This window comes from Athalia rosae, chromosome 4, assembly GCF_917208135.1.
Source record: "Athalia rosae chromosome 4, iyAthRosa1.1, whole genome shotgun sequence".
NCBI lineage: Eukaryota > Metazoa > Arthropoda > Insecta > Hymenoptera > Athaliidae > Athalia > Athalia rosae.
The window spans coordinates 5,848,099-5,867,142 of NC_064029.1; the positions used below are offsets into that span (position 1 = coordinate 5,848,099).

Sequence of the window (19,044 nt, forward strand, 5' to 3'; positions counted from 1 at the left end):
CTTACACCCTTGTTTAAGAGTCAAAGTTGTGTGAATCATGGTGACTTTCTGCTTCACGTTCAAACCTAAATGAGAATTTAATTTTGTGAAGTTTGAATGAACATTATTCAGTTACACCTATGAGTAAAAAATTTATTTCTGTAATAAGATCCAATCTTTAAGGCTGTCGTATCAGCAATTAGAACCACCTAAAATGACGCGTTTCCAGACCACCTTAAATGAGGTAGCGTCCTCGGCTCGTTTCGATTTTTTTTCCCAAGTGGAACGATCGCCAAAAGTACAGTTTGTAGAATATGTAATATATTATATATTCTACATACTGTGCTGAGAGCCCTATGCAAACCACTAGCAGCTCAGCTTCCCGAATCTAGCAAAGTAGAATCTGGAACATGAAAATAGAAAAAACAATAATATAACAGACACTTTATATCATAATAAAGACATGGTAATACACAGTAGTCCTAAATTGAGACATGGCATTTGCATTATGAATTATACAGATAGATGGACATAGCATGAATAAAAATCTTACGGATATATGGCCAATTAAAACTTGCGCAAGTCAATTACACACAGTTACACACAAAACATTTACGTACATAAAACACTACATGAATAACATGAAACACGAAACACAATAGACAAATAGATAAACATCATCATTTTCAATCATCTTATAACTAAACATCATTATCAAAGAATAATCAATAGCATAAAATAGTAAGAAATATGAGTTGCAACGGTACAATTTCTGAAAAGAGAAAAAGCATTTGTCAATTAATTAATTAAACTCGAGATCTGGAACATACAAACAAGTATAACAGACATATCATTAGTATATGAAGTGAAATTTTCTGTAAAGATAAAAAATGATCGATGTTAGGTAAATAACTTTAGCTGCCAAAATTTCTGGATCTTGATGTGCGCCACGACCTCCACAATTGGAGACGTATTCTTCTGATTCCTGGAACAGAAATTTAAAATGTTATGAACCCTTTGAGGCGATGACGATCCGTCCGATTTCCCAAATAAGATATTGAAGTAGAAGGTATACGAGGTGCTGATTCCTGGAATCAGAAAGCAAATTGCATATTAGTAGCCAGAGACAGCCTGCGAACAACATTTGATTAGTACAATGAAATCCAGGATCTGGAAAAGAAAAATTGGAGAGTTTTCCGAGACTTCGGATTCCTGAAATCAGAAAGCAAACTGCATATTAGTAGCCAGAGACAGCCTGCGAACAACATTTGATTAGTACAATAAAATCCAGGATCTGGAAAAGAAAAATTGGAGAGTCCTCCGAGACTTCGGATTCCTGAAATCAGAAATCAAACTGCATATTAGTAGCCAGGGACAGCCTGTGAACAACATCTGATTAGCAATAAAAGTAAAGACTAAAACCTAACATCTGTAAGAAAATTTCAATTAGTAATCAAACTGAAAATGAGAAGTAATGATTAGGACCTGAAAGCAAATTTATTAATCTGGAAGGTAAAATGTTGATTAGTATCTGACAAATAATCCCGTGGAAGTCAAGTACCACGCACAAAAAGGTGCGACAGTACTTGATTCCTTACAATTTTTCGGTTGTTGGGTTTAAAACGCATAAAGCGTTGCAATGAATGTTTTAAGCGCCAAGTTCGCGCGCATACGAGCAGCAGCGACGAAACTTGGGTTTTTATTTCACTTTAAATCCCTGAAAAAAAATCTCTCAAGTCAAGTTTTTAATGCGCCTTGCAAGATGGCAAGTCACGCATACAAAAAATGAAATACATACATATACTAATACATAACATGCGATTCCTCGTCCTCGCGCTATACCCGCGCGAGCAGCGTCGGAGTTGGAATATTCATGCTAATGGAAATCGAAGAAATGCAATTTTTAATCGCATCCTCCTATTCCAATTAGCATTGGGGAGAGGAAAGGGGAAGGGTTTACAAATTTTTGGCGTGGCGGTCGGCGATCCTCTTCGACGCGAAGTCTTCGAGCTCAACGTCCACCTCACTTCCATGCACCACGGCTGGTACGGAGAGCAAGGCGGACGCATTTTGCCCATTCCAAGTGACCGCAAATATTACAGGGAAGAAAGAAAACCTCAATCTAATTTAATTTATTTAGTTGGGAAGGAAAAGTGTCTATCAGATCTCAGCAAAGAGACCTAAAAGACCACATGAAAAGAATTATTTGAAAAATATGGAGTTAAATGTTACATAAAATTAAGTAACGGAATTTTATAAACTCTACTCAATTGATCACTTGGAATTGCTGTGGAAAGAAAAGTTGCGCTTCCGATTTCTCGCGTACCCCATTCGCAAAAGCCCTCGCCCCACCCAACGGTTAAAACTATTATTCACATACACACTGCTTATAAATGCCCTCGCGATGCATGAATTTACCTATACCTGCCTTTCACCTATAATTATCCAAGAAATGATTTTACTGACGAAAACCCCAATTCACACTTGCGCCGGCGCACCGAGTATTTCGTCTCACTCACATCTCACATTCATTGCCGTGGTATCTCGTTCAAAAAACTTACTGTTGACCTGTTGTGTGTGTAGAAATATAAAGGCTGCCCATGCCCCGGCCGAAGCCGTGATTTATTTAAATTTTGAGAAAAGGTGTGTTTGTTATCTGGCCGAAATTTAAAAAACATCAATGATCTTGAAATGAATTTAGTAAATTTACTCTTGAGTAAATATCATCAGTAAGAAAATGAGATTAATTGATCTCATATAATATTCATTAAGCAAGAAAAAGCTAAGGGCTGAAAATTGTGTGTAAGGGAAGAAAATTCCTGAAATGATTAGACATCCTGTTATAGTTCTAGTGAATTTACTTATCGGTACCTAAAGACGGGTTCAATTTTGATCAAAATTGAGTTGAAAGAATTGAAATTTTAAACATGCAAATAGATAAAAAAATATAGAGATCAAATTCAAAATTGATTCAGCTGATGGCTGATCATTAAATTGAGACTAAATGAATTCTGACTTTTCGCGGAAGCTATCAAAGTCAATTCCTGATGTACCTGAAAAAGCTGAATCTATGGTAATGACCATCATTCGCACGACCAAATTTTATTACCGATCAGTGATCGACGCTAACGAGATCGGTCACCGAAAATTATAGGAAATTTATAAAACGCGAGAGTCGATTGAACGACGGCCTTTACCGGTGCCTATGAGCTGCACACTCTTGCACTTAAATTTATCTAAGATGTGATTTATCTGAATAGTTCATATTCGATGAACTAATAGTTGACTGATTGCTCAAATAACTGATTCACTAATTAATAAACTGACTGAACGACTAAATCATTCATTGGTTTTTTGACTGATTAATTTCAAGGAAGAGTTTTATGTGTTTGACGCTAAAGGGTGCACGTGCGCTATGCTCAACAGCAACCAACCCTACAATTACCTGATCTAATAAAATTGCAATTCAGGGTACCGCCACGCCATGTTACAAAAAGGGAACAGAGGAATGATACAATATAAAATACAACGACCCGATGCCAGCGTTCACCATCGTGTGAGCTGGCAAAGAAGTCGAGGAACTTTGAGTGCTGGCACTCACCATCGATGCCAGCACCAAGACCGGACCCGAGCCGGTTCCCAGGTCTCGGGGGTCTTGGATTTTACCCGGATGTCTCTGCCTCCCTGATGGCTATAGCTGTGTAGTAGGTTGAAACGTTGTATGGATGAGATGCTCCCACGAAGAACGATGCTATAAAATGGCAAGGAGAAAACCATGAATAATAAAGATCAAAAATTTGTCAATCAAAGGAAATAAATAGTTGTGGAAAATTTTAATTACCAAGATTTCCCACTTTACGTGGATGATCGATGATCAGCTATGGACGAGGTGACTACATCGGATGCAGTAAAAACGATTGTCTGTAATAACGAATTTCAAAAATTAGTACAAAGAATTTCAGAATCTTCAAAAAATGAAATAGAAATATTCAATTATCAAACTCACCAATTTTCCTGAGTCTAGCGAATATTAGAGATCCGATTGGAGTCTGTTGAACAGGTCAGGTAGCTTTGAGATTCTTCCCTGCTGTGTGCTGCAGACTCTGAGCTCTGTAATGCACAATAAAACACATATAAATACTGCGGTTCTGAATCAAATTAGTCAGTAGAATAAAAATCCCATGTACCGCCGTCGTATTTACGCCCGGTCTTCTAACTGCCGCAAGGAACTGAGCGAAAATTAATCTTTTCTCCTCTATTCGATCTACTAATGCGCAGTAAACTCCGAATAAGCGAAAACAACTGCACCAAAGACGCCATAAGAATGAAAACCAACGGTCAGAAACACAAGAATGTTAATCTCGAATCAAAATATTTACGCGACGCGCGAGTTTTTGTTTTGAAGCAGTTTGAACGGGTGAACCAATCGTAACAAGTCGAGTCAAGGGCGCCTGACCTCTAGCGGCACAAAACTCCGCTGTAGAGAAATTGAGAAAAAATTAATAAAATCAAAACTCACCAATTCACGTAGCAGGAAGAGCGGAGATCTGGTGCTAATTCTTCCAGTTATTTGTATGCACTAATTATGCACTTTTAGTCCACTGCGGAGATACTCGAGTTGCGACAAGAATTCAAAAATAATTCGCAATAGCTACCGGTTCGACTTGTTGCGTCCTGCATCACCACTATCACAAGTTTTATTAAGCTGTTTATACCCCCAGATGAGATAGGATTGTTCGAGTCACTGTGTGTCCATTTATCACTGATTTCAGGATCCGATATCACAACGTATGATTAGAATTAGCAACGAATTTAGCGGAGACGAAGCAGATAGTCCGAAGTTTAACGTTGAACTGGCGTCGTCGGGAATCGCTCCGTATTGATACTAGCTCCCTCACTTCTACTAAGCGGGCCGATCAAGGGCTGCGTAGAGAAACGCTGGATTTAATTCAGCGGCGTTATACAACTGAGGATCCTTTGGTTGATTATGACAAGATTCAGAATTCAGTATTATTAGGAACACTTAAATTCACAGCGAGACACGGAGAACAACTACACGATTCGAAGTTCGACGTAGGAATGGCGTCGCCGCGTGAACGCTCACACATGGCTGATGAAACTACACCAATCAGGGGCCGCGTAGAGGCGCGCTGGATCTTGCGACTTCCACCGACTCTAGCCCTGCATACCACTGACTTTGATACGACGTATCACCATTGATAATGCGTTTAATTCAGCGGCGTTATATGCGCAAATGATTTGGAATGCTTTAATTGATTATCTAATAAAGTTCTAGAATCCTTTAATATCAGGTATAGTTAAATTTACAAGTTACGTACAGATCAACCGAACGATTCGAAGTACGACAAACAAATGGCGGCGAACGCCCTGTGAGGGGTTGTTACCACTGATCTACACATAGAGTCGGTAGGTGTCTCTAGGGGAAGGTTTCAGTACCCCTTAGACACCCTTAGACATGGTACCCCATTTGCTGCTGCCATTGCGTCGATACGGAAAACTAAAACGATCGGCTCTGGAAAGAAGTGGCTAAATTTAAATTGCCCGCACTGCTCTCCATCTATACGGAAACAAACCTTCAATCAATGCGAAAATGAAAATATGAAATGGCAATAAATAGTTTTTCCATGTATTTAAGGCGATTCTTTTGTACATATCATACACAATACACATATCATACACACGGATATTATAATATAATTAAGACCTCTCCGCTCCAATGTGAATTGAGTTTTAGCAGCGATTCAACGATGTGTATATTGCACTCTGTTCAGCTTCAGCCGATCCTGATTTTATTAGTCAATATGTTGGTGATCGAGCATGATGAGGGCGAAGGCTTGAATCTAATTCGTGCCTCGGCGAGCAAACAGCTACAGGGGTCGGAGAGAGTCTCACCCTCCTCAGTGGATAGGAAGGTAGAGCCTCGAGTATTCTGGGTGGCATTTTCTTGAGTTCAATCGTGGCTGATCCCTGGTTAGAGTCAATTGGTTTGGAATTCACATCATCGAGGAGCCAGTTGCAGGACAGTGCTGTACGCCCAAAGAATTGAGAGTTGCTGAATTGTTTGCTCGCTGAATCAGTAGAAATTGAGGCGGGAATCGGCGGAGCGCTGCTCTGTAAATTCAATGCGTTCAATTGCAGGTAGCTGTTGGCTCCGATACCTGATTCGCCAGATCCACCAGATTTACTCTGACGACCAGTGTATTCCTGATTTTGCTTTGCGTTGCGTTCACCTGAAGCGTTAAATTATGTCAAACACAAGATTAATGAGATCAACAACAAAGAAAAAAGAAACAAGAAACATAGTTTGCTGACAAGTACAATGCATTCAGAAAACCGTGCAAACACGAAGTAAGAAAACAAGAAATAAAAATATATTAGGAACAACGGAAAATTTCGACCAAATCAGCATGCATATGAACTAGATAGAATATAAGGCTGGAGAATAGCATGCTATGCAGATGAGACCCGGAATACGCACTTGTTAATGGAACTACCAAACTTATTATGGAGACGAAATCGAGTAGAATACAAGTGCGCTTAGTTACAACGATTATGTCACAGTTATAGTAAAATTCTACGTGGTTGATTGGCAAAAAAATGTATGTTCAGTACGGTATAAAAGAGAAAGAGTCATCGCAACAAAACTCAGAAAAATTTTATGCAGATTATTTATTGATTTCTGAAATAAAAACCATAACGCGGCTTATACGCACCGATCCGATTTTTAGCTTCTCTGGCGTGGGCAAGCAGCGCGTCAACTCTACTTCTTCGGAAATATGCGTCCGCGATATCTTGGGGTTTAGCATCGTTGACCGTGTTGTTATTGTTGTCGTTATTGTTGTGGTCTGGTTGTGTACCAGAAGAAGGTTTGCCCTCCTGTTCCCGAACAGGTTGAGATAACGAGGGTGGCGGTAGCGGAATTCGAGGAGAAATGTCGGGCAAACGCCATCGCGAAAGTTCTTCGCACCAAGAAGCTGCGGCCCTCACAGCCTCGATATCCCTCAACGGGCACCCTGGTCTCAAATACGGAATCATTGCGTCGCATAGCTGGGTGGCCAGGAGTTCTCGACGAAGTAGATCGCGTCTTTCGGCGTCCCAAGACGCCTGCAGATCCGCATTTTCAGCTTCCAACTGTCGACTCCTCCGCATTGCTCTCTTCAGCGCTTCTTCCGTCGATTTTAATTGACCGTAGACCTCCACCGCACCTTCCGTAGTTCCATCGCTCTGCGCCAAGGCTCCGGCTAAAGCTTCCAGTCTTTTTCGACGACGCTCTCGCCTTCTACGAGCTTCTTCGTCACCTCGGGCTTCGCCACCGATCGTCAGCTTCTCAAGCCTCTTCAAGACCTCCTTCTTAGCCATTTCTCGTTTTCGATTTCTCTTCTCGAGTCCGCTGTCATCCTCCGTGGCTTCTTTTGGATCCGGTGGGCCGTCTCCGTTGGCTCGACCCTAAAATTTAGACCGAGGAACAAGGTGTAGAACAATTTCAATCACGCCTGAAACATCGAATAATTATTTGATAAGAAAAGAACCGACCTCGTATCGCGACCGCAGGTTTTCGAGTTCCTCCTGGAGTCGCTGTGCCGACAGATTCGAGTTTTCGCACTCCTTTCTTAATCTCTGTACTTCCTCATCGTATGAAATTTCTCGCGTTGTTTTATCTTGCGTTTCAGTATCCCCGTCCTTATTTTCGTCTACCTTATGTGTACTGATGATCAATTCTGTCTGCAGATTGTCATTCGATTCCAGTAGTTTCCTGAGCCGTTGTAATTCCAATTGATATTGTCGCAACAGGGCGTCTTTGGGGTCCTCATTGACGACGGGCTTGTTTTTTATACACCTCGCCCTAGCAGCGTACCTCAAAGTGCTCAGAGTTTCATCGGCGTCGATGTCGCTTGGACTTACGCAAGCGATCATCAGAGTTCTCGCATTTCCACCCAAACTGTCACGAAGGAGTCTCGTGAGTTTACTGTCCCTGTAAGGAACGTGTCTTCCATTTCCAGCGGCCAACGCACTGATCACATTCCCCAAAGCTGACAAGCTCAGATTTATACTCGCTGCTTCTTTCAGTCTTTCTCCCGTTGCTCCTGTTCTCCCCTGTCTTTCAGAACCTGCGAGGTCTACCAGATGAAGCATGCCTTTTCGGACCGCGGTATTTTGTTTGTCGTTAATCGCGATCGCTTCTAAAGCAAGTGTGAGGACAGCGTGACTTCTTGAGCTTGCGGCGTTCATCTTGGTCGCTGCAGCGGCTCTCCTATTATCACCTTGTTCCAAAAGTCGAGTGCATTCCGCCGCATCTTTGACAGTAACTTCCCTAAGCCCACCGGCGACGTAGGTACCTTTCGTAGGATCTTCTTTGAGTTGGAGTAAACTTACGCCACCGTCGCCGTCTCCATCCCGAAGAAGATCCCTAAGTCTTTCGTTATATATTTCAAGATAGCTCAACAGCGCGAGGTAACGCGTTTCCGATGATGACGTTGAAGTCGCCTCGAACAGGTGCTCCAAACTTCGTTCGACGACTCCTCGCATCGTGAAGGATTTACCGCAGCCAGTTTGCCCGTAGGCAAACACCGTCCCATTGTAACCATCGAGAACCGCTTCTACTATAGGCGAACCAACTTGCTCGTACACAACTTCCGTCGATACACTCGGGTCAAATACTGCATCAAATTGGAACATCTTTCCTCCTCCTCCTCCTCCCGCCCCGCCGATGCACATCGGGTTCTCTAGGGTGCACCCCTTCGTTGCCGAGTCTACGTGAAGTATACTCTATGAAGAAAAATATAAATTTTTGACCGAATTTTTTCTATTGTCGTCGATTCATTTCTGAGATGAGCCCATGGAGTTGTTTGTCTTTAAAACATATTTACAAAGGCTGCATATTTGGCGCAGACTTTGAAGGTCGCTAGAATTCGATTATATCGACGGGTTATTCGATAGCTTTTTATTCTTGTAACAATTATTGATATTACACAAGCGCTTGTATTTTTTTTTTTCTTCGTACGTTAAAAAAAATCATTATAATCCGCCTAGTCCGTTTAGCAACATACGTAATCATCGTGACTTGGAAAATGCGGGTCTAGAATCGATATGACAAAAAGAGGAATACATCAAATAGAGAATAGGTAACGACGCGAGTAACGATCATGCACGTTTGACCATTGAAAGTCTTTTATCTCCAATCCGCGGTATTCCAGTAATTTTTCGCTAGCATTCCAACGAACGGCTATAAACCTGCAAATCGTTCGTGTGAGCATGAGGAAGTCTTCTGTGTCACGAGGAGTATAGACTGCGCTAATTAATAATAAAGAGCTTTAGTTCGCATGAAGACCTATACAGTTATACACGATAGCCTGTACAGTTTTACCCGGAGATATCGCATAAATCGAGTATTATATACAGATATACGATATTGCTACGGTTGAGGTGGCAAGGGAGAACACGTTGAGGCGACGGCAGCGTCATGCACGTCTACTGATATATCGGCAATAAGGACGATGTATGTCGAATCGATATCCTCGGACACGAAGTTGTACACATCGTCAGTTTAACCCTCATAATTACTGCATTGACCGAAAGAACCGACCGAATCACAACGTTTGTGGTCTTTCCTGGATTTATCGATTGGTGTTTTTTTTAAGGAATTTAGCGGACCCGATAACTCTGCATTTTTTTTACTAAACAATATCTATTCACGATAATATAATACGAAGATGCAACAATATGATAATTGCGTGTTGTGTCCTCGTCGCCAGGGACTACCTCCGGTCAATATCGATGTTTTTCTATACCAGTGTATATATAGCTCGATTTGACATTCATTTGGAATAGAAAGAACAAAAAATTTATTGCACCCCTTACGAACAACTAGGTGAGACGCTGTAAAAAAAAGTACAAACCCGACATCCTTCTTGTAACTCGCGGACGGACATCGGCCGGCATCTCAATGCGACTTTGACGGACTCGCTCATCTGTAAGAAGAAAGAAAATTGATACAATCGATATTCGTAATTCGTGAATAATTTCCAAGAGGCACTGTTGCTTCTGTGGAATTTTTTCGGTATAAACTGGTCACAATTTATCGAGAACTACCTGGATTCGATTTGAATAAAATCTAAGCAACGCATATTAGTTTGGTCGATGGTATTTTATTCTTATAAAGTGCGATACAAATATTGCACGTATGAATCGATCGATAATTAATTGACTTTGGTTTACAAAAGCGTTGGAAACGCGTAGGCTAAAATTAGCGAGGAAAAATACAAAGGGCTAATAGTAAAGTCCTGGGGTCTTACGAATCGGTTCGGGTCGATCCACTTCCTATGAATTATTGAACACTTGAACGATGTGGAGACCACAAAACTTTGGAATTTTACGAAGCCACTTATCTCGTTTTTCCTCACTTGTAATGATCGTTATAAGATCTTACACGCGATTACGGAACGACTACAAAAACACATGTATACTCGATGAAAAAATGTAAAATAATTTTTGGGCACGCATTGCCCTCGTATACTCATGTGGTGATATATCTTGATTACATTAAAACGAGTAAAACTTATTTTCGCACACACGCCACAAGGCATGATAAATTAATAATAATTGTCGCGAGAAAACCGTTAATCACACGTCGATCAAGCTAATTGGAACAATGCAGTTAAATAATTGAACTCCACCGATATAGAAATTTCTAGGACATAAGAACAATTCAAAAATCAAGTGCGATTGAGCGTACGGAATTTCACATGCTAATTGTAAGATCGTGAAAATTCCGACGTTTATTCCGAGTACAAAAGTTACTCGATATCATTGTCATCGGGATAACGTTCCAATTAATTTACATGCGGTAGGTACCTGACCAATCGTTCGATCGAATCGACGCTAGACACGAAGTGTCACCTTCATGAACGGGGCAATAACCGCGGGCATCGCCTCCCCCGAAACCCAAGGTATAAACTTACCCTTGAACCCCGGGGTTATGTGGTCAGGTATTTCCGACTATATCGGACGTATCGCGTCCCTCACCGGGTAGCGATGGTAGATAAAAGTCCTTCCACCTCTCCCTAGAAGGTCAGTTCTATACCTACTCAATTCACCCGCCGCGGGGGTGAGCTGAGTAATAAACGCATGTCACTCTTAGGGTCGTCGTTATGGAATATCGAACATGGAGGAGGCCCCTGGAATTGTATTTTCCAAGGAACAACATGTTTACATATTCAGACCGTATGGTAAAATTATGTTCCAAATGTGGCTCTGAGCACCTAGGTCTGTCTGACAGAGAAATGAATTCAAACGATACAAAAAAAGAACTACAGGTACAGTTACCGAAAAAAAATTGCAGTGGCATGGCCCCTTTTTTGATTTTTTTTTTCACACGCAGTGATTTTTAGCAATTATTCAACGAACGTTACGGAACGAATCAATTGAAAACGGGTCATTACATCGTAAGAACCATTTTCCTCTTTTTTTTAATTTGGGGATTCCACTACCCCCTCCTTTAATATGTAGGATAAGGGATGACCGCGTGGCCCACTCACGTATAGTATATAAGTTACATTCATCGAACATCGATCCAGCGGTCTGGCCAGGCACCGGATCGAACCACAACGACTTTTACTTATCTACCTATAAGTTTATAGGACATACAATCATAATATAATGTAGCAAAAAAAATACGATTATTTTCAATGCATCGATTCGACTGCATTAAGTTGAACCAACTTGATTCAACTATATTTTCGTAGGGTTCAAAGTTTTTGTCAAGGATGATGAAAGCTACGGGGAGCTTTGAAATTGATTCGCGTGTAGATAACGTATACTTTAATTACAACCTTAGACTATAACGTCTTGGAACGCGCATTCATGTATGAATCATCATCATAATCGAATAAGTGCAGGTGGTGTAATCGCTATAAGAGTTTTCTCCAGCTCTTTTCTTTCAAATTCGACCTACGACATTTTTATGAACAATCAATAGAATCTAATGACAAACTTTGCCAACTTATGAGCGGACAATCGACCCAAGACGTCGAACTCGATTAATAGTTAATTTATTAATACAATATCTTGAGTGTTGTAACTGTTCGTTTATTCGTTAAATATGAAACAAGTGGAGCAATTTTTGGAGGAAAAGAGTAACGAATGTTTCTCACTAAAACTTGACCATTCAAAGACAATATGTGATTGAATGGTCAATAGTATTGCTTGTATGATCAGCGATGAAATTTGGATAAATATCTGCGGATATTATTATTCATAGTGTTTTATTCTCACCAGCGTGAATTGGTAATTGCTTATGCAAAATTATAATGGTATTCTGAGTTTCCTAGGGCTAACCTTGTGCAGCAAGATGACGAATAACTAACACAACAGTTTTCAGTCACGCGAATCGCGATTCTTGGATCTAAAAAGCGTCAGGGTTGAGGGTTGGCTACTTGAGCTGCAATGGAATTTCTTACTCCTCAACAGTGCGTCGTTTACAACTATCGATTGGCGATGTGTCACTCAAGGGCAACGATGACCAATTTTCACGTGGGGTAAGTTTTCATGTTTTTTTTATTTTATTCATGTTGTGTAGGACAAACTTATCATACGAACAAATACATAAATTGTTGAGCGAAGATCTATTGGCTAACATGCTGCAATTGATGGAATTTCAAAGACTGCTTGTGCAAGAAGATACGCTATGTTTCATACTTACTTCGTCAACTACTTTGAAACTTTACTCAAAAAATGTCAGTCAGAAATTTTTGGTTTCTTGAACGGACGTCATTTCATCGTCTATTATTATTTACTTCTTCATTTCCACTGTCAAAACTTCGTACAAACGCAAGAAACAGGATACCCGATTACAACCTACTCACCCCTTTGCAGAGGCGCGACTGAATTACAAATGGTATTCGAACCTGCAACAATGAACTTCGAGATAATCGAAGATACGAGATATCGAGCATGCGCATTTGTAAAACCACTTGGTGACTAAATCGGCCTGAGGTCGTTACGCCGGTTATTTTGTAACTCTGTAAATAAAAACATTCATAAAAGTAGCAAATTATTCAAGTAAAAAGATGGCATATGACTTGAAAAATAAGGAAGAAGTAGAACTATACCTAAAAAATTTGAACATCGAATACAAATTCGGATGTCTGTCAGAAAAAAATCCAGAGGGTGAGCTACATTGTTCTGCTATAACCTCTTCTTACGTGTCGTCTGCTCCTTGTGATATTTTCATTTCCTATCTTCTGTTCTTTAGTGTGTCATCTACTCGGAGATTTCCTAGAGAGTATAAATAAAGACTTCAAGGGAGCAGCACAGACTTATAAAGAAAACTGCGACGAACGAAAGTATGCACTCAGTTGTCGAAAGTATGGAAATTACGCTTTCATAGGTAAAATCATTTGACTCCAAGAACGAGTTCGATTGATTGTCAGTTATAAAACCCATGATTAATTTTGGATTTTCATATCGATTTACTCGCTGCAAAGGTAAAGGTTTGGACAAGGAGTTATGGGCTGAAAGCTATGACTACCTGACCAAGGGGTGCGACTTGGGTGATCAACTATCTTGCTTGAATGCAGGAGTTGTGTCTACTACAACAGAAAAAGATGGAAAGCCAGTTGAGCCCATGGATTTTAAAAAGGGTATCACATTGCTTGAGAGGAGCTGCACTGAACATGGACTAGAAAGAGCATGTTTCTATCTATCGAGTGTTTATTTACAAGGAGTACCAGGTCACGTTGAACGAAACTTTGAAGAAGCTTATAGAGTATCAGTAAAAGGCTGCGAACTTGGCAACCCACAAGCCTGTGCCTATGCATCTCTAATGACCAGGCGCGGAGACGGGGTGGAGGCAAATCCTGATCTAGCCGAAGCTTTTAAGCAAAGAGCACTCGCTTTACAAAAAGCGTTACGAAATGCCAAACATATACCATTTCAACAAGGAGCTGGTAGCTAAAATATATATCAATTTTGAAATTAAATCCTTTTGTTATTTGTAAATTGTAGTCTGTATTTATAACAATAAATCAATTATAAATTATTCCATTCCTTGCAATCTTTATACTCGTCTTCTTCCATCGTTAAACTTTAAAGAACAAGGCCTATAGCTTTTGAATCTGAAGTTATTCGGGCTGCCTATAATCTGGCGTAGGCGAAGCAGTCTGATAAGATTGTATAAAACTATCCGTGGCTTAATACTATCGCAGCATACTTGCGCACGATACGAGCGTTCATAAAACAAAGTATGAGTGCAATCTTGAAAATACCGTTAGAGCACGTAACTTGAAGAAGGTAAATGTCTCACGGTCATTTTCTTATCCGCTATCCGTTAATGACACCGCGACGAAATTACCGGTCTTGCATTTCTCTGCATATACGACCCGTTTACTCTCTGCATGATGAATATTATTTAGTACATCGAACAGATCTGCATGCCCTGAGAATAATTTGCGAAAGAGAGAGAGAGAGAGCTGTGTATGAACGTGAGCAATTTTGAAACGCGGATATTTAATAAGCGTTGACGAATATTGATAGTTTTTAGCGACGATTAAAAATTGCGTGATTAAACAACAGATGTTCATTCTCAAATAATATTCCGTACGTAACACAGATTACGACAAATTTTATTTCCATGCGTTGCCAATGAGCCATAGGAGTCTTCTGTTTTCAAAACATTTAAAAAATTCACTTTGCCGTTATTCGCGCTATCGAAGAAATTTATTACAATCGGCATCTATTCACCTGATACGTGATAAAAAAAAAAAAAACATGAGATGATTCCAGACTCGCGGCATGCATACCATCGCCAGTTCTCTGACCAGTCTTGTCCAAGTCGTGGACACGTCGAGGTTCCTCGAAGCTCTCCAGAATCAGGTATTAATTTTGACTCGAATTTTTCAGGCTTTAAAATTAACAACAGCTAACTTTAATTACAAAACATACATTTATCGGTATGCATAAAGCTCGTTGCACAAGTGCCTGAGTAAATATACATAGGTATGGCATAGGTATACTATGTGTATGGTCCTCGTGTTGAGACGGAAGTGGACGCTTCGACTTAAGAATGTTTATTGAATGACTAAAGGAGCGTGATGCAGATCAAAAGTAAATTCAATTTAAATTCTGGTTATAATTTCACACACGAGCCCCGTCAGCTTGAAGCTGAAGAGCGAAATAGCCCAATGTAAAAAACAAGAAAAAAAAAATGCGGAATCCATGCACCTTATACGGAATATTTTCGAAATAAAAAATCTAGCCGGACAGCGTCGACAACATTTAAAATGACTGAATAAATAGTTGGTAAAACTTTACGTCAGAGATGCAGGTTTCATCAATATATACGTACATGAGTGACGCTCAAAGTTTTTGTTATCGATTTATCGAGCGTAAATTTTTCAATTACCGCTTGAATGTTGTTGAAACTATAGAAAATTTGTCTTGTTCAAAAATGATATAATCGTATTTTACGGAATATAAATGAGTAAAGATTTCATTGATATTCTGCAGTAATAAGCCATACAAATACGACGTGTAATGAAGATATATGAATGAATCACCTGGAGGGATAATCTACGTAGACGAAAGTATATGAATAAATTGCGTAAAATGATTAAAAAAAAACAACGGAAAACAACCAAAGTTAATCGTATTGATAATTGATGTATATAAATTCCGCTTGCGAGTTATAGTATAAATTACCGTTACACACTACAATACCATAACATAGAGCATGCAATTTTATCACTTAAACAACACGCACAATTAACTGCAATTGTAAAACGAATTATTTCATTGTCAGTAAGCCCGAATAAAAATTTTTATTACCGAACGAAAAATTTCACACGACCCTGCGGTACAGAAATACTTATATCTTTGTACATTTTATTCTTTAATTGTTTTTAACTCAGCAAATTATTAACATATTTGAAGATGCATACTCAAATTAGATCTGATAAATGTATTACGAATTGACCTCAAGATCATGGGCTCATAATTTGATTAATCTCCAATCGCGACTAGCTTTCGTTACGTAGATGTAAATTTATATTTCAAATAGGCGTGGCTTGGTCCCAAAGTAATAAAAAGTATAGCTTAAAACTTAAGATGGGTAAAAGTTTTCTTCAAACCACCTACGAACACATAGCATCGTCGTACACGAGAGTAAAGCACACAGTTGCAACATATGTATGTAAAAAATATCTCGATAATATATCGTGGCTTGATTACGCGAGCGGAGTGAATAACTTCTTAAAAAACTTTGATTTATAATACGTGCAGCAAATGGTGGACGAATCCTAAGTAAGAAAAATAAGAAAGGTTTTCGACAAATTGTACAGGTACATGATTTTTTTTAAATGCTGAAAGTATCTGATTATCAATATTTCACATCCCGAAGTCGCTTGCATACACATTCGTGATACCTAGTTGAAATATTTCTCTAACGGGAAATGAAATTCCTATAGTATACAGCGTTCATTATCAATTCAGCAATTTACATGAAACCTGGCAAACCAGAATTGCTGTGGAATAAAATTCGATTATCATTACGCGATAATTGCTTCTTTTTTTCCTCCAACTATATATTGATCAAGTGTCGAAGCAACCGTCTATTCTTGAATGATTATCAAGCCGAACTATTAACCAGAGTTTTAGTTGTTATTATTACAGTTGCCGTCGAACCAGCTGGCTGTTAATACGTACTGACAAGTTGTCAATCGCTCAGTTGAACTTCTGACTCGTAACCATGAGGCGGTGTAACTTAAAATCCCACATTAGCATGGGCTATTATTTGGTAATAGTCGCGGCTATCATCGCCGTCTGCAAATCGGTTGGTACCAGATGATTTATACATGTAATTAATCAACGGGTCATTGCGTAAATCTGTAAAATTTTATTTTTCATACAGGATCAGTACGTGAGCACCCCAAGTTCAAGTTCATCGGATACGGTCCGCGTTCACATTTACTACGAAGCCCTTTGCTACGACAGCATTCAGTTCATCAAACATCAATTGATTCCGACATTCCGAGACCTCGGTGATTATTTACACATCACCTACGTTCCTTACGGCAAAGCTACGGTGAGTTGACGAAAAATCCATTAATTATCCAAACTTTGTAACGACCCGTTGAGTCGCTCGATTTTTTACTTTCAAACACCCGAGACTCGTGTACTCGTGTGAAATGACGGTGATTATGATCGGTATGACACGACGGAATAATTCTGTAAACCTGAAGCGTTTTTGATTGACTGTGAATTAAGTCGGTAGTAAATTTTGGAATTTTTCAAAATATCAGCACGAGAAGGTGACAGGATCGGACGGAGTTTCCAAATGGCGTTTTACTTGCCAACACGGATCCCAAGAATGTTACGGAAACAAAGCTCAGGCTTGTGGTATAGATGACATCTTGACGAATTCCGCTAGTTCGGACCAACAACGAGAACTGGTTGCTTTTGTTGGCTGCGTTATGTCGGCCTCATATCCTTCGAACGCTGTTCCTGGGGTACGAAGCTATGGAATTTTTTATTTTAAAACATAGCATGACCGATAAAAGCTGATAAAAATGACCAAATCTCAATATTTATAGTGTCTCGAGAGTCTGGGCGTTAGTGCAAGTCGAAGATCGTCGATCAATGATTGCATCACTTCCACAAAAGGAGACGATTTGCTAGCTGCCTACGGCGACAGAACTCACGCGGTCGATCCCATCGTGACATTTGTTCCAACAATTATTCTGAACGGGGTGAGTAAAAATTCAAAAATCGGCATAAAAAAATCTCCAATTCGGTGTATTGCATTCTTCGAACTATGGGGAATCTCGAAGAGAAAAGGAGGAGCAGAACAGACGGCGTGAAATTTCATTTGGTTTTGTTCGTTACTTTTCCTCTTTTTTTTAACAGTCTTCGTTTCCCCAAACCCGTTGGACCGGTCTTTCAGATTCAACCAAATACAGAAAGCCGGCCGTTTTTCCTTTTTTTCCTTTTCAATTTATTTTTTTCTCTATCTTCGTTGATTCAAGTGCTATTCAAGGTGTGTGCACTAAATACGCGATAACTCGGGGGTTTTATCAAGATTAACGCCCGACGAAGTCTTGTGTAAAAAATGTAACGAATGGAAACACTCGAAAATTCACATTCTCGTAAATTAGCGACGAAGAAGCATTTTTTACCACACCCGGCTGAACTTCGATACACGCCGCGTTATACCAACATACGTTCATTATTTGCGCTTAATATAGACCGACGTTCACATTACGTGCTTCTTTTTTACGTAATTTTTTTTCGATTTTACTTCATTTCATTCGTTTTTTTTTATTATATATATTTGAACGTCTTCGCGGCTCATCGGCCACATTTGGTACCTATACAGACAACTATGTCTACACTGTCTACGGTGTAATTAATATTTTTTCAAAGCAAGGTCGCCTCACAATACCTTCAATTTTTCACTAGCGTAACGTTCGAACATTTCTGTTTCAGCAATACAGTGATGAGAATCAGAGAAACGCGATCAACAACTTCAAAAGAACTGTCTGCCGTCAGCTAGCCGCAGAAAATAAACCATCTACTTGCGAGTAGAATGAATTTTACCGTAGAATAAATTCATATTATATAGCGATGAATTTCAATTACTCTTGATAATTTTCAAATCATTTCTCTGAAATTTTTTCTCAATATATCCGGGCATAAAAATTATATGCTTTTCAGCAGATTACAGGGTTTAAAAAAGATTGGCATTTATTTACAATTTTATCGCTATGTGAATAGAGTATATCGACTGTGTATGTACAGCTATTTACAAAGGTATGTATAAATCGGTAAATGTAATTATTCATAATATATGTGATGTATACACACGTACTTATGTAATATCTATAAACTTTGTAAAACTTTACAGTATGAAAATTATTTTTCTCTCCTCTTTCCGAACGTTAATAATTACATTATTATCAAAAAATAGATACGACTTCTGCGAATGGAAGTAATTTGAATCACGCTATATGCATGTCTTCGGCACCGCACCTGCAGTAATAATAATTTATGCATCGC

General features: G+C 39.4%; 3 protein-coding genes across 5 annotated transcripts; 2 read left to right on the forward strand and 1 right to left on the reverse strand.

Annotated features, from left to right (window-relative positions):
* Positions 1 to 5,612: 5,612 nt before the first annotated feature.
* On the reverse strand, positions 5,613 to 18,568 carry LOC105692695 (osmotic avoidance abnormal protein 3-like). Of its 3 annotated transcripts, none has more exons than XM_048653927.1 (7): positions 18,431 to 18,568; positions 13,107 to 13,272; positions 12,334 to 13,016; positions 9,897 to 9,968; positions 7,534 to 8,766; positions 6,714 to 7,446; positions 5,613 to 6,230 (listed from the first exon to the last, which is right to left on the reverse strand). In XM_048653927.1, the coding sequence occupies exons 4-7, from the start codon at positions 9,966 to 9,968 to the stop codon at positions 5,797 to 5,799; spliced, it is 2,472 nt and encodes an 823-aa protein (XP_048509884.1). In that variant the 5' UTR covers positions 12,334 to 13,016; positions 13,107 to 13,272; positions 18,431 to 18,568; the 3' UTR covers positions 5,613 to 5,796. The 3 variants fall into 3 exon arrangements, with proteins under 3 accessions (XP_048509884.1, XP_048509885.1, XP_020711894.2); XM_048653928.1 differs by lacking the exon at positions 18,431 to 18,568 and adding an exon at positions 15,820 to 16,140; XM_020856235.3 differs by lacking the exon at positions 18,431 to 18,568 and having other exon boundaries at positions 12,698 to 13,016; positions 13,107 to 13,350.
* Positions 12,944 to 14,040, forward strand: LOC105692698 (cytochrome c oxidase assembly factor 7 homolog). Its single transcript, XM_012412074.4, has 3 exons — positions 12,944 to 13,164; positions 13,250 to 13,384; positions 13,482 to 14,040. Exons 1-3 carry the CDS (start codon positions 13,065 to 13,067, stop codon positions 13,949 to 13,951), a joined length of 705 nt encoding a protein of 234 aa, XP_012267497.2. The 5' UTR covers positions 12,944 to 13,064; the 3' UTR covers positions 13,952 to 14,040.
* LOC105692697 (GILT-like protein 1) lies at positions 16,678 to 18,889 on the forward strand. Its single transcript, XM_025747229.2, has 5 exons — positions 16,678 to 16,822; positions 16,901 to 17,074; positions 17,292 to 17,498; positions 17,583 to 17,738; positions 18,475 to 18,889. Exons 1-5 carry the CDS (start codon positions 16,739 to 16,741, stop codon positions 18,571 to 18,573), a joined length of 720 nt encoding a protein of 239 aa, XP_025603014.2. The 5' UTR covers positions 16,678 to 16,738; the 3' UTR covers positions 18,574 to 18,889.
* Positions 18,890 to 19,044: the final 155 nt, after the last annotated feature.

What these genes read in the sequence shown, in the direction of transcription:
- LOC105692695 (XM_048653927.1), bottom strand. Translation starts at nt 9,968, where the DNA reads ATGAGCGAGTCCGTCAAAGTCGCATTGAGATGCCGGCCGATGTCCGTC. An exon ending in AGTTACAAGAAGGATGTCGG is followed by an intron (nt 8,767 to 9,896) that starts GTTTGTACTTTT and finishes TTTTCTTCATAG; the next exon opens with AGTATACTTCACGTAGACTC. An exon ending in ACCTGCGGTCGCGATACGAG is followed by an intron (nt 7,447 to 7,533) that starts GTCGGTTCTTTT and finishes TCTAAATTTTAG; the next exon opens with GGTCGAGCCAACGGAGACGG.
- LOC105692698 (XM_012412074.4), top strand. Translation starts at nt 13,065, where the DNA reads ATGGCATATGACTTGAAAAATAAGGAAGAAGTAGAACTATACCTAAAA. An exon ending in GTCAGAAAAAAATCCAGAGG is followed by an intron (nt 13,165 to 13,249) that starts GTGAGCTACATT and finishes TCTGTTCTTTAG; the next exon opens with TGTGTCATCTACTCGGAGAT. An exon ending in TGGAAATTACGCTTTCATAG is followed by an intron (nt 13,385 to 13,481) that starts GTAAAATCATTT and finishes CTCGCTGCAAAG; the next exon opens with GTAAAGGTTTGGACAAGGAG.
- LOC105692697 (XM_025747229.2), top strand. Translation starts at nt 16,739, where the DNA reads ATGAGGCGGTGTAACTTAAAATCCCACATTAGCATGGGCTATTATTTG. An exon ending in TCATCGCCGTCTGCAAATCG is followed by an intron (nt 16,823 to 16,900) that starts GTTGGTACCAGA and finishes TTTTTCATACAG; the next exon opens with GATCAGTACGTGAGCACCCC. An exon ending in CTTCGAACGCTGTTCCTGGG is followed by an intron (nt 17,499 to 17,582) that starts GTACGAAGCTAT and finishes CAATATTTATAG; the next exon opens with TGTCTCGAGAGTCTGGGCGT.